The 26,185-nt window shown below is 46.5% G+C and overlaps 2 protein-coding genes across 3 annotated transcripts in view; one reads left to right on the top strand and one right to left on the bottom strand.

The window, feature by feature from the left end:
• The window catches only part of LOC144116334 (uncharacterized), a 7,210-nt gene extending 3,175 nt beyond the window's left edge, over positions 1–4,035 (bottom strand). The window contains exons 1-2 of the mRNA XM_077651080.1: positions 3,381–4,035; positions 1,099–1,425 (exon numbers count right to left, since the gene is read on the bottom strand). Coding sequence (XP_077507206.1) covers positions 1,099–1,425; positions 3,381–3,690 — 637 coding nt within the window. The 5' untranslated portion in view covers positions 3,691–4,035. The remainder of the gene's footprint in view (positions 1–1,098; positions 1,426–3,380) is intronic.
• On the top strand, positions 4,003–26,185 carry LOC144116333 (uncharacterized). Of its 2 annotated transcripts, XM_077651079.1 has the most exons (11): positions 4,003–4,133; positions 4,300–4,474; positions 9,962–10,078; positions 11,991–12,044; positions 12,347–12,398; positions 12,701–12,769; positions 13,750–13,814; positions 15,904–16,643; positions 21,793–21,924; positions 22,061–22,150; positions 22,567–26,185. In XM_077651079.1, the coding sequence occupies exons 1-8, from the start codon at positions 4,063–4,065 to the stop codon at positions 16,162–16,164; spliced, it is 864 nt and encodes a 287-aa protein (XP_077507205.1). In that variant the 5' UTR covers positions 4,003–4,062; the 3' UTR covers positions 16,165–16,643; positions 21,793–21,924; positions 22,061–22,150; positions 22,567–26,185. The 2 variants fall into 2 exon arrangements, with proteins under 2 accessions (XP_077507205.1, XP_077507204.1); XM_077651078.1 differs by lacking the exons at positions 15,904–16,643; positions 21,793–21,924; positions 22,061–22,150; positions 22,567–26,185 and adding exons at positions 14,072–14,156; positions 14,895–15,250.

The following is a 26,185-nucleotide window of genomic DNA, read 5'->3' as shown; positions in this document are numbered from 1 at the left end:
TAATGTCAGCCGACTGAGAGACAAACCTAGGATAGTCAATGAAACCAGCAGAAAAAAATTGGCGGTGGTTTAGCTCTGGTTAAACCTGGTGTGACGCGATAGCTACAGCTGGCCGAGTGGAACTCGCTTAGTCGAATTGCAAAGTCAGTCTTTCGCCGCTCCGTTTTGCTGGGCGTTTCATCTTCACCTTCGTCCCACTTGACATGGCGCATGCGCACAAATGTTGCAGCTCGGTTTCGCCTGCTCTGCACCATGTGGCTGGTCAGGTGACGAACCACGTGGCCATGTTGCGGTGGCCATGGTCACGTGCCACCACCACGCTAAAGGCTCGAAATGCTACCGTTATGTAGCTATCGCTACAAAAGAAAACAGACACTGCAGTGGTTCAGTTCTAGACGGCATTCCTAATCATGTTCAATTCGAAAGACTGGACCACTTCCACAAAGCATCTCTAAACTAAACAGCATGAAGTTCGTACGCGCAATGCGCCTGCAATGTGCCATTGTGGATCAATTGTTTTTCACCCTTCCATGCGACCAAGCAAGCTCAAGTGTATTGCACTATAGTCAGATACAGCTCAATAACAAAGTGGCGCATGGCCCTCAAAGAAGACCCTCCATTCAATGGTATCAGCTGATTTTCATGACCCAGCAGTTAAGCCGCAACTAATCCCCGTTCATCTGCCACCATCCTGCAATGCTACTCCTTAGGATTAACGTGACATCATAAGAATTGGTCGACACCACTGCCTAGAAGGCTTCCTTTGAGGGGCATTGGTCACTTGGTTCTTAAGTTGTATCCTACTATAACTTATTCTGCCCCCTCGTTTTGTGGGACATACCTTTTCCCACTTTACAATAGGTGTTTTCATGTGTCGTACCACCTCTTTTGTGCCATGAGTGCATTGCAGGAGAATGAAAATTCATTGTAATGATCACTCTTCAGTTCAATGAACAAATTATTTCCCTAAATTTCTAGTAATGCACTTTTGTCTCACACCATACGAAGGGTTGATAGAGTGTAGCCTCTAAATGTTTTTACATTCTGGTACGGTGAACACTGCATGCACAAACGCTTTGTACAAGAGGAGTGGCTAACCTGCAAGCACTCTGGCCTCATCCTGGGACAGCCTCTGGTGGCAGACTTCATTGAAGTGTCCGTAGTGTTTCTTTTGAAACACTACATATACTTTGCTGTCTTTCTCCGTAACCTCTAGAGTTGCAGAGCAATGTTTGCCAATTCTGCAGCTTCCTTGCCCCCTTTTCTGCCTTTGGCGCTGTTCTATAGGAAGCTCTTTGTGCGTGCCGGAACGGTGGCAATGCAGGTAGCGTTTGAAAACACTTGATGCGCTTTCTTTCCTTCCTGTTGAAGCTATGAAATGACAGCAAGTTCTGCTTTCTTCTCCATCTTTCCAGGTGCAAAATTCTGAAATGGAAAAATTATAAACATAACTAAGCACTCCACACAGTAGAAGTTAATTATTGGTGCAAGAGCACTATTCTGATGCGTAAACACCCGAGCAAGATTTTGTGAAGTATGTGGGTCTGTGCCAAGAGCATAGCAACGGCAGCATAGCAACCAGTGTCATAGCAGCATTACAGCATAGTTATGACGTGATCAAAGTCCATGACTAAAAAAGTAAAAGAAAAAACAGGCCTGAACATACATGTGCTTCATTTTGATAAAAATGTACACAATGACAGTGCATGAAAAATGGCATAAGGCAACATTAGAAAGCCAACAGTGAAGTAACAAGACAAGGCAATGTTCATGCAATTCTGCTTTTGCATGTTTATAGAATTTTGGCAAAAATTCTCTTTTTTTTTTGTGCATCACACCACTTTCATTTTTTTGAAAGGCAAGTGCAAAGTGAAGTTTGCTCTTTTTACATAGACTAATGAAAAATGCAAGCACTATGGATTGGGAACACGGGCAATACTCCCGCGCTACTACTGGCGCTCTGCTTGTGCCAAGTGCACATGACAATCACGGATTTAGTTGACCATTTTTTGCCTTTTGCCAGTAGTGCAGAACTGCGTTTCCCAGCTTATTTTTACTATTAAAAAATTGATCAGTCATTCACTTACGGGTTTTTCATGCTACTGGTGCATGAGCAACAATTTCTGGAGAATATTGTTTAATATACTAGGTTAACTGATTACACGAACTGTTACATAGTCTACCTCTGCAAAGCTCATTCCTGCATGGCAACCTTTTACGTGGCCCTGTCCTTGGACCACAAATTCAGGGCAGCTTTGTTGACTTCCAGAGGCTAGAATAACACTGGGCATTCCTCCTGCACACTTCTGTGTGTTGCAACTGCGATGGCTACAGCACTGCCAAGCCAGTGCATGCCGCGACAATGTCGTGTGTCCTGTATGTGTGTACCTCTGTCACATTGCGGTTGTGATGGAGATATGAAGTGCAGTTCGGTCAAGACATCGCAGGTGCAACAGAGCATAAGCAAGGCCTGTAGCACCGAGTCTTGCTGCTAGGATAGGCTGCACGAGCAGTTTTTTTTCCTGCAGTGGCTAATTTAAATATGAAAGAGAGCCCCTTATGGAGGACCTAGGATACCAAAAAAAAATCTGCAAACACACTTAAGCGAGAATGCGAAATCATTGAGTCACGGCTACGCAGCATGACTAAGCAAACTTTGTACAACCTCTGTACACATTGCATTACTTAAGTGCTGAGTCATGCTATGCTTCATAACCATTATGAGTCGCGGCTATGACTACGCATACTTTACGTCGCTTGTATGATGATTATCGATTTTTATGGCGCAAAGGCATCTATGGCCAAGGAGCGCCATGACACAAGGTATTTTTGACTTCTCAGGGTGGGGTCAAAGACCCCGTTTCCAAGCAGTTCACCCCAGATAAGGCGAGCACCAGGCCAGGGGAAAACTTGTACCCATTGTATCACCGGTGAGTGCCCGGCGGCACTGGGGATCGAGCCCCGCACCTCCCGCATGCGAGGCGGATGCTCAACCACTTGGCCACCGCGGCGGTCATTACGTCGCTTGTAAAGTGCCGAGTCATGATACATTGCAGAATGACTGACTACAATCATGACTTCCATAGGTCATAGTACGCTGCGTTTCAAATTTGACTAAAACGCGCATGTCATCGCGAAGTTTTTATGCGCAAAACCACGTGCATGTTTCACCGGGTGAGTGTAAGCCCGTAAATAAAAATAAAAAACGAACGGGCTTTGTATTAACACACTTCAAAAGCGCGCACTCGAAAGGTCAGTAAACTGCAACTTTTAAAACAGTAATCGAAGCTATAACGAGCGTCCGACTGCCTCCCGCTCTGCCCCTTTGCTGTCGTGACCACTGCGTGCATGCATGCAATAGCATCGACTTCGTTTCTTACCTGTATTAGAGTCGAAGACTAGATTCTCCACTTCTTCCTCGAAGTTGTGTTCGTCCACATGGTGCCGCCGCAGGTCACGAAGAATGACAAAATGCTTCGGACACAAGTCGCACGAGAACGACCGTACCATCATCGTCAGCGCTTCCTCGTCTTTTACATGCTGCAAAGCTCCTTCCCCGTGAACGTTCTTTACGTGTTTTCTTAAATTACTAGTGTTGGAGAACGCCTTGTCGCAAAACTTGCACCACTTCCGTTCGGAATTTTTGCCGGTGGTCGCTGAAGCAGCACCAGCGCTCACGTCCGTCTGCATGCTTGAGGCGAAAGGAAATGGCGGGAGAGAGAGAGATGCACCTTGGGATATGGGCACCTATCGTGCCAAGGAACGCGGCGCAAGCAAGGATTTTCGCAAAGAGTTGAAATTCTCCCTATCGGTTGAAGCACAATGCTCCCCAAAAGTCCCCACAGAGTGACGTAGCGCAGAGCAGTGACGTCTGTTTTCAGTTGGCCAATCGCAACGAGGATCATCTTCCTCTGAATAGCCGCTCCGAATGGCATGCGAGCGCCGCGAAGATCAACGCGAGCGGCGCGAGCAGACAGACGATTTCGCGCCGCACCAGGCTGTCGGCAGCTGTGAGACACGGCGGAAAGTGAGACTTCTGCTCCCATTGACAACAAAGACGCGATGCCCAGCTGCTGCGTTCCTGGGTGTCGGTCGCGCACGCCAGGACAAGAACCGGGTGTCACTTTCCACACGTAAGTATACTGCATTTTGTTTTCGTATTTAATTGACTGCGTAATGAGTAAAATGCATGCTCGCAGAACATAACGCACGACACGGCTTGAACGTGGTATTCGTACCGCGCCGGCCTTATTGGTGGCTCTTTGTCCGAGTGCAGTGAATAGTATTGTTTTCAGACAGGTTTCCGAAAGATCCAGAGCGAAGGAGGCAGTGGACTGAGGCCGTTAGACCAGGCCAAAGAGACTGGGAGCCAGCAAAATGGACCTGCGTATGTTCAAAACATTTCCTGCCCGAGCACTTCGATCGGATGTCGCCGCTCGTAGTTCGTATACGTGCGGATGCCGTCCCCCTTCAGGTGAGGAACCACCTATACATTCTCAAGAGGTTGGAAAGAAATGCTCTTATTGAGAAGGTGCTTTATTATAATTTGACTGCATAAGCATGCGTTCAATATGATGTTTTAGGTGTTCGTGCAAGAAATAGAACGATTTGTGAATAAATGGCTTTAGCTAGACGTTATGATCAAGTAGCGCGGCTACAGTACTCCCGCACTGATAAAAAGTAATTGTGTCATTATACTCCTAAACTGGCTGCGGTTTATATATGGCTCTGGTGAAATTCTGCTTACTGTACATGATAATTTATTTATTTATTAGCTTACGCACTCCATCATTAGAAGAAAATAAAAAAAGAGAGCATCGAGCATACCACAGTTTTCCTTGGGGCATCATTTCCATTTAATTATTACTTGTAGTGTGCAAATGTTTGCGCTTAGCAGTAGGCGGTGCATTTTTTGTTGTCATCTCGGCCATAGCACCTGGGAAGTGTCACTGAGAGAGCACTGTAATTCCTTAAAACTATAGTTCGTTTACAAAGGAAATCACCAAGAAGTTCCATAAGGCATAGAGCACCGTACGTATTTGCTCGCGTGATTTGCGCACGTTTTTTCTTTAATTAGGGCTCCAAAAAGAGGGTGCGCAATTTACGCGCAAGCGAGTTATCCGACTTAAAGGAATCATATTCTTAGCGGTAAGAAACAGACACAACACCAAGCTACACACACACAGGACACCGGCTAGACTTCAACTGTGTTTACTGGACACTTGTACGACATAAATATGTATCACTGAGCACACGCAGGTGCCTCGTCTTCCGCATCAGGTCTAACTATGCCCTCCCCTCTCCTGCAAGGCATACGGTTGCGCAGATAAACAATCTCTTTTTCTGCCAACGCCAGGGAGGGAGTGCTTACACACATGTCGCCCGCTTCTTGAATACGAAAGGCTTCGATAATTTCCCTTTCTTTTTATCGGCTCCCACATGCATCACAGACGTAGCGTCATATACTGGGATACAGTCTTTACAACTTCTGCAATGCTTCACCAATTCAGCTCCACCGGCCTGTGACGAAACATCCCTTCTGTGCTCTCTAATCCTGTCGTTGACACACCTTCCGGTCTGGCCTATATATACCTTGCCACAGGCAAGTGGAATGGTGTACACCACTCCCGTTTGGCAGGTTACAAACTTCATTTGGTGCTTTTTGCTACAACACGGCTTCTTCGTTTCTGTGACTGCTGAACATACATATAATCTTACCAGCTTTTCAGGGGCTGTCAACAGAACACCAACACCACACTTCTGGGCAACTTTTTTGAGGCGGTGGGATAGACTGTGGACGTACGGGATTGCGACCCGCCGCTTAAGCCTTCTTCACCTGCCTTCACTTTGGCACCACCAAGCTCCCGTGGTAAAGCTTCGACCACCACATTAACCGATTCTAGAGGGTAGTCCGCCTTGTCCAAACGGTCAACCTGCTCTTGCAGACTGGCTTCCATGTTATGCGGGCACGACTTCTGCAGAGCCGCACGCAGGCTGTTCATCACAATGCCGCGCTTCACTACCTTCTAATGAGCCGAAGCATAATTTAAAACCTGTTTTTTGGATCTCGGCTTATATGCCCAGCACGTACGCTCACCCGTGATGCATAGGGACACTTCTAGAAACTGGATAGTGCCATTCACTGGAAGTTCATGAGTGAACCTAAGCCCATCTGCACATTTGTGAAAAACATCTAAAAAACGAGATACAGAAGAAGCACTTTCCTGGAGGCTATTCAACTTTACAATCACCAGATAATCGTCTACATATCTGAAAGATTTCACAACACTCTTATCTAAACCCTTAGCAATGCGCTTGTCACAATGGGCTAAAAATATATCACTAAGCATAGGCGCTAAACAAGACCCGATACATATTCCATCCTTCTGAATAAAATAGTCATCTCTGAAACACAGCACAGTTGCTTTCAAATAAAAGGATAGCAATTCCAAAAAACTGTTTACTGACAAACCACAAGCGTTCTGGAAGTCTACCGCGCCCCCGTTTTCTATGAGGTCACGGACAGCATCGATTAGTTGTGGCTGCGGAATGCTGTAGAACAAATCTACTACGTCAATAGAGAATGCAAAGTTACCACATGGTGTTTCGTGCTGCTCTTTTAGGTAATCAACCACTTCCATCGCATTCCTGACCCTAAAAGGATCAACTACTGTTAGAAGCTTAAGCTGTTTTTGCATGAACCTTGAAAGCAACCCTTGCCAGGATCCCTGCTCAGAAACAATGGCTCGAAAGGGCAGTCCTTGCTTATGTGTTTTAACTGAAAAAAAGATTCTTAAACTATTCTCCTCAGCCCTGTCCACCTGTTTTTTCAGCGCAACCAAGTTTAACTCCTAACATAAAACCAAGCCTTCTTTCTTTAATTTCGCAACTCTCTTTTCGAATGCATCGAGGTTCTTACATATAGCTTCTTTCGCTTTTGTCAGAAACATATCATTTGGCAGTACTACAAATCCCCCTTCTTTATCAGCTGTTAGCAAAGCAAGCTCTTTGTTCTTTAGATATTCGGTTGTACTTCGTAGTATTTGTGGAGTGCTCTTAGCAGGCTTCTTTCTAGCTAGTACACAGTCCATGCCCTCTGAAATACACCGCTGTTTCTCTTCAGGCGCTACATTATCTGCAATCTTCCTAACCATAGACACAAGACTTACAGGTTTATCTTTGGGCTCCACACAGAACTTCGGACCGCAGCGCAACACCTTTTCAACATCCTCTGGCAACTCTTCATTTATCAGCAGGGTAACATTCTTATTCTTCTCTTCAGCACACCCATCTTCAGCACACCCTTTCGAGCCATTGTTTCTGAGCAGGGATCCTGGCAAGGGTTGCTTTCAAGGTTCATGCAAAAACAGCTTAAGCTTCTAACAGTAGTTGATCCTTTTAGGGTCAGGAATGCGATGGAAGTGGTTGATTACCTAAAAGAGCAGCACGAAACACCATGTGGTAACTTTGCATTCTCTATTGACGTAGTAGATTTGTTCTACAGCATTCCGCAGCCACAACTAATCGATGCTGTCCGTGACCTCATAGAAAACGGGGGCGCGGTAGACTTCCAGAACGCTTGTGGTTTGTCAGTAAACAGTTTTTTTGAATTGCTATCCTTTTATTTGAAAGCAACTGTGGTGTGTTTCAGAGATGACTATTTTATTCAGAAGGATGGAATATGTATCGGGTCTTGTTTAGCGCCTATGCTTAGTGATATATTTTTAGCCCATTGTGACAAGCGCATTGCTAAGGGTTTAGATAAGAGTGTTGTGAAATCTTTCAGATATGTAGACGATTATCTGGTGATTGTAAAGTTGAATAGCCTCCAGGAAAGTGCTTCTTCTGTATCTCGTTTTTTAGATGTTTTTCACAAATGTGCAGATGGGTCTAGGTTCACTCATGAACTTCCAGTGAATGGCACTATCCAGTTTCTAGAAGTGTCCCTATGCATCACGGGTGAGCGTACGTGCTGGGCATATAAGCCGAGATCCAAAAAACAGGTTTTAAATTATGCTTCGGCTCATTCGAAGGTAGTGAAGCGCGGCATTGTGATGAACAGCCTGCGTACGGCTCTGCAGAAGTCGTGCCCGCATAACATGGAAGCCAGTCTGCAAGAGCAGGTTGACCGTTTGGACAAGGCGGACTACCCTCTAGAATCGGTTAATGCGGTGGTCGAAGCTTTACCACGGGAGCTTGGTGGTGCCAAAGTGAAGGCAGGTGAAGAAAGGCTTAAGCGGCGGGTCGCAATCCCGTACGTCCACAGTCTATCCCACCGCCTCAAAAAAGTTGCCCAGAAGTGTGGTGTTGGTGTTCTGTTGACAGCCCCTGAAAAGCTGGTAAGATTATATATATGTTCAGCAGTCACAGAAACGAAGAAGCCGTGTTGCAGCAAAAAGCACCAAATGAAGTTTGTAACCTGCCGAACGGGAGTGGTGTACACCATTCCACTTGCCTGTGGCAAGGTATGTATAGGCCAGACCGGAAGGTGTGTCAACGACAGGATTAGAGAGCACAGAAGGGATGTTTCGTCACAGGCCGGTGGAGCTGAATTGGTGAAGCATTGCAGAAGTTGTAAAGACTGTATCCCAGTATATGACGCTACGTCTGTGATGCATGTGGGAGCCGATAAAAAGAAAGGGAAATTATCGAAGCCTTTCGTATTCAAGAAGCGGGCGACATGTGTGTAAGCACTCCCTCCCTGGCTTTGGCAGAAAAAGAGATTGTTTATCTGCGCAACCGTATGCCTTGCAAGAGAGGGGAGGGCGTAGTTAGACCTGATGCGGATGACGAGGCACCTGCGTGTGCTCAGTGATACATATTTATGTCGTACAAGTGTCCAGTAAACACAGATAATGTCTAGCGGGTGTCCTGTGCGTGTGTAGCTTGGTGTTGTGTCTGTTTCTTACCGCTAAGAATATGATTCCTTTAAGCCGTTACCAACTAGCCCAACTTAATGTTTTAACGGAGTTATCCGAACACGTCCTAAAAAAAAGGTTGGCACCCCTCGCCCCATGGCAACAAGGTTGACACGTCCCCTCCCCCCCCTTCCACACGCTATAGCTCCCCGCGGGGTGGCATGACATGACGGCACGTGCTTAGCTCAAAGCAATAAACGCGCGAAGATTCAATCGCGAAGTCAGCCGTGGGAGGAGATAACGGGCAATAAAACGGGGCCCTTGCGTGTGGCCCGACTTACTAGCGGCAAACCGTATAGCAAACGGTACGGTAGAGTTTTGGATTCGGGCGCGCGCGCAACTGTTCGTCCGGGACAGCGACCGCCAGGCGAGCAAGTCGGGTAAACGGCACAGTTCGCACCCGCGTACATGCTGGTGGTCTGGCTCAGCATAGTGCGCAAAATGTGCGAGGAGTTTTTTTTTATCGGGTTAAAGGTTTGAAACTTTTTGGGGTGCACAATCTATGTGCGGGCGCAAATTACGCGAGTAAATACTGTAAATGTCATACACTTAAGGAAAAAGGGAGCATGTGACAAAGAAAAAAAGACAAAACACCGGCAGAAAGCTTGGCCAAATGTTTAGGGGAATCCCGTTTTCTTTTGCGAAGTTTCTGTGGAAGCAATTTATAGCTTTCCTTTAGCCGCATAGCTGCGCTTGGGTGGATGCCAATGAGTATAATTATAGCTCCCTTATTATACAGATACGGCAGTTCTGCATATATAATTCCTCATACACATACCATACACACTTCATGGCGTATAGCTGGGTGAACCTGAGGAGAGACACCCCACTCTCCCTTCTCAAAAATATGGTAGACCTGCTGTACTAACAATGCATTTCTCTGCTGTTGCTTTCTTAAGAAATGGGTGCACTCTCGCCCACTGGCTGTGTTCCATATTGACAGTCTCAGATTGGTACATCTGTCTGTTGAATTACATGCATCTTTTTAGCTAAGGCTGGCGTTCCACTGCGAGCATGTGATGCACCTCATTATTCATTTACAGCAGGAACCCCTTTCACAGCAGCCAGGCGATGGCACAGCTGTTGCTGCCACTGCTCTGCATGGCGCCCAGCAAGCACTAACACAAAGTCACACATCTCCAGCGTCTCCACTGCAACAGGTATTTTCAAACAGCGCTGTTTTGTGACTACTACAGCTATTCAAAGCATCACAGTGGCTGTGTATATGTTGGAGTAGGAGCTACAAACACTGCTTCCTGGCACGGGCTCACCAGAAGATTTATCCGAATCCCATGACACACTAGTCATCATATTTCTTAACCCTTCAGACAGCACTCAAAACAGTCTTAAAGTGTGATGCTCCACCTCCATCTTCCACTAGCTGCTTAAAGCTGAACACCTTGTATGCTTGGTACATGATGTATGCGTTAACAGACAAAGAGGGCAATATCATTAGCAATATGGATAAGATATCAAATAACCAAAGAGACACAAATCTATGCAGTAGCCAATGCAATCAGAACGTTAATGAGAGAAGCCGCAGCGCACAGCAATGGGACATCCCGTAGCAGTAAGAGAAGAGGAAGTAACGGAAGCCTTAGTAGGAATGAAAAGCGGGAAAGCAGCTGGGGAGGATCAGGTAACAGCAGATTTGTTGAAGGAGGGAGGGGAGATTGTGCTAGTAGAACTAGCCATCCTATATATGCAATGCCTTGTGACCTCGAGAGTACCAGGAGCTTGGAAGAATGCTAACATTATCTTTATAAAGGAGACGTCAAGGACTTGAAGAATTACAGACCGATCAGCTTACTGTTCATTGCCTACTAAGTATTTGCTAAGGTAATCGCTAATAGTCAGGACAACCTTAGGCTTTAATCAACCAAATAATTAGGCAGGCTTTCGTAAAAGATACTCAACAATAGATCATGTTCACGCTATCAGTGAGTGATAGAGGAATGCACAGATTATAACCGACCCCTATATATGGCCTTCATTGATTACGAGAAAGCATTTAACTCAGTGGAAACCTCAACTGTCATGCAGGCACTGCAGAATCAGCGTGTGGAAGAGTGTTATGTGAAAATATTGGAAGATATTTATAACGATTGCACGCCTACCATAGTCCTCCATATAGTCAGCAATAAAATTCCAATAAGGAAGGGTGTCAGGCAGGGAGACACGATCTCGCCAATGCTATTCACTGCCTGTTTACAGGAGGTATTCCGCGGCCTGAAATGGGAACATTTGGGATAAGAGTTAATGGAGAATACCTGAGTAATTTGCGATTCGCTGATGACATTGCCTTGCTAAGCCACTCAGGACAAGAACTGCAAAGCATGATCAATGAGTTAGACAGGCAGAGCAGAATGGTGGGGCTAAAAAATAATATGCAGAAAACCAAAGTAGAAACAGCAGTTCGCAACTGGTAGCGAGGTGCTGGAAGTAGTAAGAGAATATGCCTACTTAGGGCAGGTAGTGACCGCTAATACAGATCATGAAACGGAAATAACTAGAAGAATAAGAATGGGTGGAGCGCATATGGCAGGTTCTCCCAGATCATGAATGGCAGTTTACCATTATCCCTCAAGAGAAAAGTCTACGACAGCTGTATCTTACCGGTACTCATCTATGGGGCAGAAATGTGGAGGCTAATAAAGAGGGTTCAGCTTAAGTTAAGGACAACACAGTGAGCTATGGACAGGAAAATGACAGGTGTAACGTTAAGAAACCAGAAGTAGGCAGAGTGGATGAGGGAACAAACGTGGGTTATTGACATCCTAGTTGAAATCAAGAGGAAGAAGTGGGCTTGGGCAGGGCACGTAATGCAAAGGCAAGATAACCGCTGGTCCTTAAGGGTAACAGAGTGGATTCCAAGAGAAGGCAAGTGTAGCAGGGGGCGGTAGGAAGTTAGGTGGGCGGGTGAGATTAAGGAGTTTGTGGGAATGCGGTGGCCGCAGCTGGCAAAGGACAGGGTTAATTGGAGACATGGGAGAGGCCTTCACCCTTCAGTGGGCGTAGTCAGGCTGATGATGACGATGATGACATTCCTCCAGAATAAATTTTTTTTTACAGGCACCTATGGATGTCGCTGAAAGCCAGGAGACTTTGGCAGGCCCATCACAACAGGTATTTTACAATATGCAATTTTGTGACTGCATCAAGTCGAAGAACAACAGTGTCTGCGTTTATGTCGCAGCACGAGCGACCAAAAACAGATTTCTGTAACAGAATGCATCCTGGCACTGGCTCAGAGGAAGTTTTCTCTGAATCGCCTCAACACATTAGTCATTTTTATAATCCTTTTGACAGAACTGAAAACACAGCCTAGCAGTGTGATGCTTTTCTATTTTTCAGTAGTTGCTTAGAACTGAATACATCTTATGCTTTGGTAGAAGCATATTTCTCAAGAATAAAATTTTTTTTCACAGGCACCTATGGATGTCACTGAAAGCCAGGAAACTACCAGGCCCATCACAACAGGTATGTTACGATATACCATTTTGTGACAGCAACTGCTAGAAGATTGACAGTGTCTGAGTTTATCTCGCAGCACGAGTCACGAAACGGGTGAATTTTTATGTAAAAGAAAGCTTCCTGGCGCAGGCTCAGAGGAAGTTTTGACCAAGCCACCTCAGCACACCAGTCATATCTTTATTCCTTCAGAGATAACTCAAAACGGTCTGGTAGTGTGATGCTTCTCCACTTTTCACTAGGTGCTTAAAACTGAACGCTTGTTATGTCTCGGTACACACACATTTCTCCTGAACAAAATTTTTTTACAGGCATCTATGGATGTGGCCACAATGCTGGACATTCAGCCAGGGCCATCTCAAGCCTTTCAACTTACGCCAGTAAGTTTCATATCGTCCTGTGTGGTTTCCATCCAGGTTTACTCACTGCATGAGGTAGGATGTCGTTGCAATTCTGCAATGTAAAGTGCAGTAGAACCTGCAGTTGTTTGTCAGGCCCCGTGCTTACCGGAGACAGTAGCAGAGTGCAGTAGGTTCTGCAAAGATCCTTCATATAGGATGGTACCTTTTTGTGGAACCACATAAGCACATTAATAACTGCCACAATATTCTTTCATGTGCCTTCATTGCTTATGTTCGTTACACAAATCAATATAGTCATCTCGTCAGAGTTCCACTACAAATAATCTGTCAGTATCAACAAAAATTTGGCTATGCAAGACATACTCCACCAGGTCAGTGATATCTTTTCTACAAAATTTTCTCACGTTATTCCAAACTGGTTTTACTGATTTTGGACAAGGTCATTGACAGCTATGTAGAAAGTATTCGGTGCAAACTGGCATGCGTGCTACATGAAAAATTTGTACTGTCATGTTTTATTCTTTTTCAGTTGTTCCTTGTATAAGTTTTCATGAAATACTTCTTATATGGGTACATGCCAACCTCTTTAACGTCAGTTCCAGTGGGCATTCAGAAAAGGAGATTGCACGACACAAAATTTAATGCAATAATTTTTAAAGCTGTATGTATTCACGCTTCTACACAGTTGTGCCATTAACCCTGTGCAACAGTTTGAGTGTATAATAAAAATAAAATGTGTAGACATATAACATTACCTTAACATGCTAGGTGATATGAGTTTAACAATGTGCGAGCGTTTTTCTTTTGCAGTGACATCGAAAGGCATTGAGTACATATGCACTGAAGCTGTTGCGTGGCCCAGTAGTGGGCATGCCGAGTAATTTTGTGATTAGCCTCATGTCCTGCTTTCCTTCTTATGCCTTGATGCATGGCGGAGGAGAACAGGGCAACAGGCATTCTAAGGTGGGCTGCATTACTAAACAGTTTATCTTATGCAGAACTTCCGACTTTGCCAACCGCCCCAGCCTCTGTTGGGACGCCACGAAGAAGGAGGCCAGCAATGGTAAATGGACCTGTCAAATGTGCCTATTTCTGAAGCAGAATTCAACACCATGAATGTCAAATGCTTGTGCATATGCCAAGAGCGTATTTGATAGCGTAGTGGCCCATCCACAGCATGCATTATTAGCATAATCTTTAACACAGCATGTGCAGGCACCCAGACTGTGTGAATGGACTTAGCTTGATTTCGCCGTGGCAATTTTTACTAATATCTACTAACTGATCTGCATGGTATATTGTATGCAATGAATTTTTAAGTGTGTGAGTGGCCTGCATATCAAGCTGAGGAGCACATTATGGAATCTTGTTCTTGGACACCTCTCCATCTACCAGAGGAGAATCGGTGAGTCACAGCTTCATTTATTGATCTATTCAAGTACCCTAAGGGTCCACTAGGGGCATTACATAGGGGGAGATGGGGGGGACTCAAAGCGGAACAAAATTGTTTCAAAAACAAAAAAGCAGCGCAGGTACGGCACTCAGGTGCAAGTCGAGAAACATCATTGCCAAGTAAATATTCTTACGAAAATTCACAAAGAAAAAATAAACAGCAGGTGCGAATTAGTCATCTGAGAAATCAAATTTTGTTACTGAAAGTGTGAGGAATCCATATCAGAAAGTGATCCTGACTGAAATAACAAAGACTCTGTTATCATGGCAATCCTGGAAGGTAAATCATTGCATTCTTTCATCATTAAGGTTACAGGTGAATTTTTGTACTTTTCCATCTGGACAAAAACAGGGTTACCCTTGTAGGCATTACCGGCTTGATGCGAGGTGAGGTGCTGGTAAAATATGTGGCAGGGCAAATGATCTGTTGCTATGGTACAATGTGCGAGAAAAAGATGATCAAGTGAATTTTCTGTGCGTTGTGAGTGATGGCATGCTGAGCATTTCCATCAGAGGTGAAGCACTTTGATATTAAAGTAGGACGAGAAGATTAACTGAGCTCCTTCATTCTTTTAATGGAACATTCAGAGTGCTTTGTGTTTTATATGTGCACACTGTTGTAACTGTGGTATGCAAGGCTTGGGTGTGCATTGTTCTAATGATGCATTGCATTTTCTATCTCTCTTCATAGGAGGACACACCCGAAAAAGCTTACTTGAGAGCAAGGGCTGCATGGTTTTCTGCAATGCATGCTCAGTCAAGAAAAAGCATAAAAAGGCTGCAGCAAACAGGGCGGAGACTGCAAAAGAAAAATGCGGAACGAAAATCTGTTCTGTCAGCTTTAACTACGGAGAATATCCTCCTGACAGAGCAAGTGTCTGTTTTAGATGGCCTGGGTAAAGTAAATAAGCACCTACTTGAAAGACAAGTCGGAAAGCATGGTGGAATTGGCACTCCAAAGCAGTACTCCCCTGAACTGAGAACTTTTGCCTTAACTTTAAATTTCTATTCCCCACGAGCCTATCAGTATGTCAGGAAAGTTTTTGACACGTGCCTCCCACATCCCAGAACTCTGCGAAAATGGTACGAGACTGTTGATGGCCAGGCAGGACTTTCAACAGAAGCTTTCAATGCACTAAAAATGAAGTGTGCTGAAACAGCAAGCAAGGGGCACCGAACAGTTTGCAGCCTCATGGTTGATGAAATGGCTATTCGGCAAAACATCCAGTGGAACAAACGCAACTTTGAAGGGCTTGTTGACTTTGGCAGTGGCATTGACAGCGACTCTGCCACAAGCAAAGGCTGCATTCGTTATATTGGCTGTGGCTATTAATGGGCGATGGAAGTTGCCCCTTGGGTACTTCCTAGTTGATGGCCTAATTGGAACACAGAGGGCTAACCTTGTCACCCAGTGCCTTCATAAGGCACATGATGCTGGAGCTATGGTTGCTTCACTGACTTGTGACGGGGCGCCCGCAAATCTGGCTATGTTGCAAGAGCTTGGGTGCGATTTCCAACATGTGGGAGACCTAAAAACAACCTTTCGACACCCAGCTACCCAGGAACCAGTGGCAGCTTTTTTGGATCCCTGCCATATGCTAAAACTTGAGGAATGCACTGGCACACAAGAGGTACTTTATTGACCACTGTAAGGTTTCTGGCGACAGCCGGTGGTCTGATTCAGCTGCGTATTCGGCCAGGACACCTGCAGCCGGGGTCCCTGCACGGCGATAGGCATCTGGGTTCCCACGGCCGGTCCTCGCGAGGTTTATTGGATTCGAGACGGAGGATTCCACTGCCGTTTGAAAACAACATTGTTCCCGGAAGATCGACCGTGTGGCACGGAGGCAGTTAGCGACCGCCAGAACCGAGCAGGGGGTGACTCACCCCTTCAACTGTGCCTGCTCGCCGGCGCCTCGCCCATTCGGACTTCCCGGAAGACGTGTCCGGATGGAGCGTGAGAACTGTCGTTCGGACGCGAAGACAACGCTCTCTCTGGTGGGGGCGATTGTCCAGCGGCACCCTCTTTCTCCGGCGAGGCATGTGACGGGGGCGTGTCCCTATGTAAAGTGGTGTGTGTGTACGACAACGCAAGTTAGGCCACGCCCAACCTGGCGAAGACTTCCTCGAACCTGGGGAATCCTAGGGACCGGACCCTTTTTAAACCGGACGACGAGTGCCGTGAGAAAGCAATCCTCGATCATCCTCAGATGTTCTCAGATCCTCCGACCTTCCCCCATCACCCTCCAATGGGTTCCAAAATCTTGTAAATAATGTAAAATAAACCCCCTGTACAGTTTCCTTCATAACCAAGTCCGACAACGTCATTCGGAGAAGGGACCTGCGGTGCTGAGAGTCAGCTCACTCAAGGACCCCTCGTCTCTAACAACTGGTTGGCAGCAGCTGGGATGGACCGTGCGACATCGTGCTTTCTCAACTGGTAAGCGTTTCGGCATTTTGCTATAGGATTCGCCAGGCTTCAGATTTTGAGAGAATAATCTAGAATCACTGGGAAGTGTATGTCAATTGAGAAAGGGTAATCTCACGACATTTTGAAGATAGCATTGCCAAAGCGGAGAAGGCATTGTCATGGACCTTATGAAATTGTCAAAGTCGGACTTGCTGTTGTTATGCGAGGAACTGTCAATAGAAGTACAGGGAAAAATTACAAAACTTGAAATATGCAAGACAATTGAAAAACACGTAGATGACGATCAGCTGGTAGATACGTGGAATTTGGTACAGGAAGAAAAAAGAAAAAGGGAAGCGGAATGGGAAAAAGAGAAAGAACGGCAAAAGTGGGAAGCTGAAAAAGAAGAAAGAAATCTAAAGCGATTGCAGCTTGAAAGCGAAAATCGAAAAAAAGGCGACAGTTCGAGAGCCGGGTCTCCTGAAAGAGCAAGCGATGTACAATCATATAGAATGAACAGATTCATGCAGCCCTATGAAAGTGGAAGGGACATAGGATTGTACCTGGGAAACTTTGAGAGAACTTGCGAAAGGGAGAACTTTGCTCGCAGTACATGGCCGCAACGGCTTCTGACACTCTTGCCATGTGAAGTAGCTGAAGTCATAGTGAGACTTCGCACACAAGACGCAGCTGACTACGAAAAAGTCAAAGCCAGCCTGCTAAAAAGGTACCGGCTGTCAGCCGAAGCTTTCCGACAGCGCTTCAGGAACGCAATGAAAAACGATAGCGAGGGCTATCCGGATTTCGCGTATGGACTAAAGACGAATCTGCTAGAGTGGCTAAAAGGAGCCGAGGTTTATGAAAGCCGAGACAAAATCATTGTTTTTGCCTTGAGCAATTTTACCAAAGCATTACCCAAGTGGTGAAACTGTGGGTTCAAGACAGGGAAAAAGTCGACACAGTTGAAAGGGCCGCTGAGCTAGCAGAGGAGTACGTTTCGCGCAGAAGGTTGAGCACTGAAGAGGGTGCGTCACACGCTCGAAACGCGATGCGAGATAAAGGGCCTAGCAGAAAGACGCGAAGTGTTAGAAGTTCGGAGCAATCAGAGGCAACGAAGGTAGCGCCAGAAAAGCGTGAAGAACAGGCGAAGAGACGGAGCAGACAAAGCCGCGAAAAAAGAGTTTGAGGCTAGTAGGCCATTTCGTTGCTACAACTGCAATGGTGTCGGGCACTTTGCAGCCAAGTGTACAAAGCCACGTTTGGCGTTCTCGTGCGTCGAGGATAACGACGAGAATCTAGAGCTCCTTAAGCCATACCTGCACGAGCTGCACGTTAACGGGAAACCGTGCAGGGTGCTTCGTGATAGCGCCGCGACGATGGACGTTGTCCACCCGTCTTACGTGTCAGTGGACGATTTTACGGGAGAAGTCTCGTGGATAAAACAGGCAGTAGAAGAACACAGTGTATGCCTTCCCATAGCTAGAGTGATAATTTGTGGACCGTTTGGAGAGCTAATCACTGAGGCCGCAGTTTCGAAGGCTGTGCCACTTCAATATCCTTACCTCTTCTCGAATCGATCAGACCAATTGCTACGCGAGAGAGGCCAGAAACTCGGAAGCGGGGTGATACAAGCAAGATCGAAAACTCGTCAGCTCGCATCTCAACTAAGTCAGATTCCCGAACCTCAGGTAGCCAGAGACGCACCAGCCAGCATATCGTTGCAATCAAATGAGGAGGGAAGTGAACCAACGAGGAATGAAAGCCAGACAGCTGACCGAGCAAATGAGCGACGAGGGACTTCAACCACTAAGTCGGTAGAGGAATCAGAAAACGCTGAAGGATCCGTTTTATCTCCAACATCACATAGTTTTGATCGCCTTCTGCAGGTGAACAGGGAGTCCTTAACAAAAGAACAGAAGCAGGATCCCACTTTGGAAAGACTGCACCTTACAGCTAAAGAGGGCATCGCGAGACGCAACATAACGATGCGTGAGAAGGGAGGCTTACTATACCGACACTACCAGGATAGAAAAGGCAAAACATTTGATCAGCTGGTCGTGCCCGAAAAATACAGAGCGGACATTCTGAGTCTCTGCCACGGAAATGGCTGGGCAGGACATCTGGGAATAAATAAAACAAAGGAGCGCCTATTAATGGAATATTATTGGCCGGGTTGTTTCAAAGATGCAGAACGCTACGTAAAATCATGCGATGCGTGCCAGCGCGTGGGCAAGCCGGGAGAGACATGGAAGGCTCCACTGAAAATTGTTCCATTGATCTCGGAACCTTTCCGCCGGCTTGTAATAGACACAGTAGGCCCTTTGCCTAACACGAAATCAGGCTATAAGTACTTGCTTACTATGCTATGTCCCGCCACAAAATTTCCCGAAGCAATTCCGTTGAAGGACTTGAGCTCCACAGAAATAGTTGATGCCCTTTTGTTAGTGTTCGCGAGAATAGGATTTCCGGCCGAAATCCAAGCCGATCAGGCGACGGTCTTTACAAGCGCCTTGACGACCACATTCCTAGAAAGATGCGGAATAAAACTGTTGCACAGCTCGGTGTATCATCCGCAGTCCAACAGTGTAGAGAAATGGCATTCGGTGCTGAAGCGGGTGCTACGCGCTCTTTGTTATGAGCATAAAGCAGACTGGGAGGATTGTCTGCCGGCCACACTTTTCGCTTTACGAACAGTCCCCCACGAAGCTACGGGGTTTACGCCAGCAGAACTCGTGTACGGAAGAGCACTCCGCTCTCCCCTCCGGATGCTGAGAGAAATGTGGGAAGGGACAGGAGAGGACCAGACAGTGGTTGAGTACGTGCTTAAGCTACTGGACCGCCTTAACAGCACGAGGGAATTAGTAAATCGAAATATGAAAGCTGCCCAGGAGGCCGCCAAGGTCTATTATGACTGAAACGCTCGCCTTCGAGGTTTCACCGCGGGCGATCGCGTGATGATCCTCCGGCCATCGAGAAAAAACAAGCTGGAAGTTCACTGGGATGGTCCAGTAGAAGTGTTGCAAAAACTTTCGGAGACGAATTACGCGCTAAGGGTTCCAGGCAGGGGAAAACAGGTGAGAATCTATCATTGCAATCTGATGAAGCCGTTCGTGGAACGCAGCGGGATCGTCAGTCTGACTCTAAATGAACCAGAAGAGCTGGATAGCGAGAGTCAGGGTTGGAAGGGAGGTGCGGACGCTAGTGACAATGTGGAAAACATTCTGGCTCACTCCGTGAATGCAGATTTCCTAAGCGGGACACAGGTCGACACGCTAAAGCAGTTGTTGAGCGAATTCGCTGACCTATTTAGCAGTCGCCTGGGAAAGACACACCTCCTGACACACGAAATCGAGCTCACCTCTGATGAGCCGGTACGGTCGAAACCCTATAGGGTATCACCGCGGCAAAAAGAAATAATGGACGCGGAAATTCAGCGCATGTTGGAGTTAGGGGTTGTAGAGCCAGCGGAAAGTGACTATACCTCACCGCTAATTCTTGTTGAGGCCCCAGGGAAAGATCCTCGTCCCTGCGTGGATTATAGAAAGCTTAATGCAATTACCAGGGATCAGCTATACCCGATTCCAACATAGAGGAAAGGATAGAAAGGGTGAGCGGCGCGAAATTCATTTCCACCCTCGATCTCGTACGGGGATATTGGCAAGTTCTCTCAGAAAGCGCGAGCAGGTATGCCGCTTTCATCTCCCCAGCGGGCACCTTTCGACTCTTAATGCTTAGTTTTGGGTTGAAGAACGCCCCCTACAGCTTCTCGAAACTCATGGACATCGTACTGAAGGACATGCAGTGCTTTGCACTCCCTTATTTAGACGATGTGGCAATTTTTTCGGAAACCTGGCAAGAGCGTCTAGAACACCTAAAGACCGTGTTTTCCAGTTTACGACAGGCTGGACTGACACTGAAGGCAGAAAAGTGTAGATTTGGTTGCGCACAGGTGACGTACTTGGGCCACGTTGTAGGCCAGGGAACTAGGAGCCCATCCGAGTTAAAGATTGCCCCGATCGCGGCATTTCCGCAACCACGGACGAAAACGGCCATTCGCTCATTTTTGGGATTAGTTGGGTACTACCAGCGATATATTCCTAACTACTCACAGCGGGCTAGTCCCTTAACTAACGCCTTGCGAAAGGGAGCACCTACTAACGTAAGTTGGGATAACCAAAAAGAAAACGCCTTCAAAAGCCCGAAGGAAGCACTCGTGTCCCGACCCTTGCTCAGGACCCCTGACTATGAGAAAGAGTTCATAGTCCAGTGTGATGCCAGTGATAGAGGGCTGGGTGCTGTCTTAAGCCAAGTTGGCTACGACCATGAAGAACACCCAGTTCTTTACATCAGCCGCAAACTGACCAGTAGAGAGGAAGCGTACAGCGCTTCCGAAAAAGAGTGCGCGTGTTTAGTTTGGACAGCGCAGTTGTCGTGTTGCCTGTACGGAGCAAAGTTTGTATTTGAGACTGACCATTGTCATTTAACGTGGCTGCGATAGATGTCCCCCAAAAATGGTCGCTTGCTCAGATGGAGTCTGGCTCTCCAACGGTACAATTTCTCGGTGCGTTATAAGAAGGGTAAACTGCACGGAAATGCTGTTGGCTTGAGCAGACTGATGTAAGCGGGAGAACTAAGAGGAATCTCCTCCTGTGTGAGTGTTTTTTTTTACTTTGTTCCGTGTAATCCGGCTGTGGCAGTTTCAAAAGGAGATGTTTCGCGCTCAGTCGGCACAACATTAACCCCGCATGACAAGGATTATTCACATCCACTAACATTGTACTGGCCTGTTTGGCAGCCTGCATTGGCAAGCTGGAAATCTTGGATGGGAAGAACAATTGGAAAGTGTGGAATTCTACTTCCCTGCAAGCTGTTTTATAAACTTATGGTGTAGCTACGTCTTCATTGCTTCGGAATAACGGCACCCCACAACCATGTAGTGCTCCATGTTGCCACTAGTCGAATACTTTTCATGGAGCCAAAGCAGTTGCAGAACTTTGCAGTGCCCTTTCACCAAAGTTGTCACCTGCAGTACCTGGTTCCAGATTTTCCACAAATACAAGCGACCATATATCATACAGCTTGCCACTGTTCACAAACTGTCACAAGCAAACTGGTCAGCTCTGAATCGAAGACATTTAATGTATGCTGCAGTTTGCTTTGTGGTTCGCATTTCCGGCAGTAAACTTCGAGGAACAGCCAACAACCGGTAACAGACGAGGTAGCAGGCACCTGGCTTGGGACCCATGGAGCTGTGCAATCATGAATGCATCCATCAACGACAAGCACATTGGCAATACCAGGTGATTACAAGGTACAACCCAGTTGTCTGCTGGTCTGCAATTATGCTTACACCAAGCTGCAAATTACTGACAGATGTCCAACACACCTATTGGACACTACGAGTATAGCCACACAGGGGTGATCATCAGTCATTACCTTTCTTGCAGTCTGCACAGACCGTAACCTGGCTCCACATTATGTACAGACTCGGCCAACCCATGCCTTGTGCTTGAGTGAACCATTGCAGTCATAGCCATGTGAGTGCCCTTTCCAGCTCCCTTGTTCAGGCTGATCAAGCGTGAAGTTGTTTGTTCAACTGAGCGATATAGCAGACTTAAACTGCTGCCTCCGCTGCAGCTCTCCAGCCCGCCACATCATCTTTGTAAGTGGCGTCTGCCTCCTGCTGCAAAATAAGCCTAGTATTGCGCCCTTTTGCAATGCTGTGGTGCAGATGTATTTCGTCCAGGCCTATCATTGACTGACACTGTTTGAATCAAGTGCCATGGAGAGCATTGCGTAGTATATTGATGCCTAATGAAAAAGCATCAATGCCTCTGGCAGTCAGGTACAACAGCACCACTTCCTCTTTGGCTCCCTGCACTGCATAGCAGCCTTTCAGAAGATCTTCATGGCTCGCAGCTGGTTTGTGCAATTTTCGCTTTCAACGTTTCAGGCTACAGAACAGTCAGTACTGGACCTGCCTCCAAGAACATGCCTATTCTTAACTTGGTACTCCGGTTGTCTTGAGATTCTTAGGAATCTGTCTGCAAAACCAGCACCACCTTTCATTTGGCGAGCCCAGGATACAAGAATTTCTCAAGGTTAATATGAATCAGGTTCACAAGCATTGTCCCCGTGTCCATTCTGTTGTGGTGCCTTGCATGTCACTGCCTGGGTAGAGAACGAGGCTGGTATTACACTTCTGTTTTTCAGAAAGGGAAGGAGGGGTCACTTCAATTATTGTGACATGTTGCCATGTGATGCGTACTGAGTGAACTTAGTGAATGACTGCACATTTACAACTGTTGTGTCTGTACTGCAACTGTAGAAACTGCTTAAAGAGTAAAAGTGCAATGGTGTGCAGGTGTTACCTTTCATACAAACATTTTAGTTCTGTACATTTCTTGACCCAGTTCCTTCCCTCATGTCTTTTTTGTAGTACAGAGGCAGAAGGGTTAAATAGCAGGGTACAAGTAATGCTTATGGAATGTCAATGTGGGTAATGTTGGTTGAACGATCCTACCTGTTCTGTGTACGTGGCAATGGCTGTTCATCGAGAAATATGACGCTAAGTGTTTACATGTTGAGTGTGTTTCTGCCACCACAGTTTCTGAGCTGCTCTGACTTCTTGGAAAGTTGTATCGAAAACTGGGGCTCAGAAAGGATTTTGTCACATCCAACCATACTTTACGTATTTGTCAGCCCTGTAACATTCCCACTGGTTCTTCTCATGCATGTTTGAGTTCGATCTGCATTGGAATGTTATGCAGCCATTTGCTGTGCATTATAGTTTCCACTGACCACATAGCTCAGAGAGGTGCTCCTATAAGCCTTGCACCCTGTCACACAAAAGTGTGCTTACGGTGTGGAATGGTAAGCGCTCTGTGTGTGTGCAAGCCTATAAAGCAGAGAGAAGGCTTGGAAGGAAAAACTCAAGACGCACTTTATACATGAATGAACAACAAACAAAGCAGTGCACTACACATACACCAAGGTAATGCTACAGAAAATACCGCAGTCCTATCACACTAATGGTCCTCAGGCGTAAACCACAAAGTCGCACTCATACAGTCTTGCTTCCAAACGCGGGTGGTTTGTACGCTATCTTGGACGCGGTATTCGGATAAAAACCCAGGTTGCACCTTGTTTCAAGCGATGCCGCTCTTCCACGAGAGGAGTGTTGAGGAGTATTAGGCGAAGGGAGACGGTGCTGCCGCGTCGCCTTAGCTGGATGTCTGCGTTGGAGCATCCTCGTACTGGTGACGAGGTCTGAGAGGTAGCAACAGCCGCTGGTGGAGTCGTCGATCCAGAGGCACTGACACAGGGCCCATGTTCCGAAGACAGGGTCAGCGTCGCGATCCACAGTACCGGTGCACCAGCCAGTGGGGACCACGCCTGGTATCACAATCGAGCACCTCCTGCAGTAGCTGATGGCAGTGCGCCAATGCCCGCTCCTAGAATGTTCCGCCTGCTGTCCACGCCCATCCCTCCTTTTATACGTCCACTTCATTTTCTTCTACTTCCGTCTTGTTTTCAGTTTTGTTGTCGTCGTCTTCATCTCTTCCAAAAATACCACTGCACTCTCTTTTCTTTCCTGTTCTCTTTCTCTCAAGTGCCATGTGCCAATTAACGTGCCTTTCCTTTGTTCCAGTGTTTTACTCATCCCTCCTTTCTTTTTCACTCATGACACACCCTTACATCTGTGGATTTCAAAACTCTATTAGCAATTCAAACAGTCCAGTAAGGTTTTTGCTGTTGAATTTTGTTGGGCTGCCTTTTATCCTTTTTAAGCTAACTTGTGAGAAATATGACTAGTTAGCATGAAGCACTACAGATGAAAGCATGGCGTAGTCTCCTTGTCATTCTCATAATTTAATATATTTCCATATTAGTAGAGACTCATGTTAGCTCTGAAATGAATTCCCTTTTAAGTGTGACGTTTCTAGTGCCCTTGTAGTCATGCTCCAATTATCGTTGTAATGATGCTATGGCAATGTTGTGCTTGTCTTCACCTGCCCACATTGTGACATGTTCTCAATGTAGTCATTTTCAAATCACTTGGTGCCTGTCGATGCAAGCGCAGAACGGTCTTGGGCACTGCCCATGCTTTCTGCTGATACTGTTTTCAAGACTCCTGGGGCCGTATCACGGAACTGTCAAATAGCAAAGTTGTCAAAAACTTCTCAAAAACTGATCAGTTAGCCTCACTCCTAGTGGTGTGTCGTGGCCGGCGGCCATTTTGCTTTCTTGCGTCATGGGTGGCTGCAGATTACGTCACGGATGTGGCAGAAGTGATGGCGTTGCACACCTAATTATGCAGGCGCAAATTGACAGTTTTTGTGATCATCTCGAGGCGTTCAATTTGACTGTTGCGTTTGTGACAGAAAATGGCGGCAGTGTACGCTGCGATACGACTGAGGCGGCTGCCCCGGCGGGAGCAGCGGCGAAGGAGGGTGCACGAAGACACGTTTGACTTGCCAGACGAGCTGTTTCGGCGCCTTTTTCAACTGTTGAAGCAGACTGTGGAGTGGCTGTAGGACGAAGTCTCCGATGAACTGGGAGGTGCGCGTGCGAGCGCGCTGTCGGTGCGACGGCAGGTGATATGTGCACGGCGGTTATTTGCCACGGGCGGCTTTCAAACTTCCGTTGGTAACGAGGCGCACGTCGGCATCGCACAACCGATGGTAAGCAAATGCGTGCGGCAGGTGTTGGAGGCAATCTGCTAATTTAGTGCGCAGAAGGGGTGGGTTCCCGCGGTAACCTCTGTGCAACAGCTACATATAAACAAAACGGTCTTATGCTGGCAAAGCATTTTATTTTTCCCAGCAAATCGCACTTCGTGGTCGTCTTATATTTCCTAAGGAAAAGAAACAGACAACCACACATCACATACTGCAACACTTCGCCCTTTGGCATTTTGTCATCGATCGTAAGCGCCAAACAAGACAGAAGAAGTTGTCTTCGTCGATTTCTTACCAAGCGCTCCTTGCAAATTTGCTCTGCAGGCATGTAGCCTTCATTCAAATTTTTCTGCGCACTTAGGTCAGCCGCACAGTAGTTTAATTTCAGACGCCACATAAAAAACAATAACACGGCGTGGAATCTGCTGCTTTCGTGCCATGGAGGAAGGACTCCATGTTTCGTGCAACTCTTCAAGCCCACCACTATCACTGGAAGCACCCTTGTACTAGTCTAGCTTGAAGTTATGTTCAGTGCAGCTTTGTGCACTGAACAAATTTCAAATTATTTTTTTATGCAATCGCTTGCAGCTCTCATTGTAAAGGCTTTCACATTTCTCCATGTTGAGCGAAACTGTTTGTGACCATTTGGCAACATACATTGATGTGCGTGGTGATGTTTGTTTATATTTTTTCTGTACTGGCACATGTTGGGAGTGTGTAGCTGTACCCCCAGTTCTTGGTTGCATGTGTGCTTTTGTAAAAGTTATAAATTTTAATTCAGAAACCGTATGTTGCATTCATTCCTGCTACATTGCATTCCATTTGTACAATTCGTCAGGCAGCACCTGCCGGTGCAATAAATGAAATGTAATGGTGCACAACAAAAAAATG

This window comes from Amblyomma americanum, chromosome 1, assembly GCF_052857255.1.
Source record: "Amblyomma americanum isolate KBUSLIRL-KWMA chromosome 1, ASM5285725v1, whole genome shotgun sequence".
NCBI classification, from domain to species: domain Eukaryota; kingdom Metazoa; phylum Arthropoda; class Arachnida; order Ixodida; family Ixodidae; genus Amblyomma; species Amblyomma americanum.
This window is presented reverse-complemented; position numbering and strand designations above follow the sequence as displayed.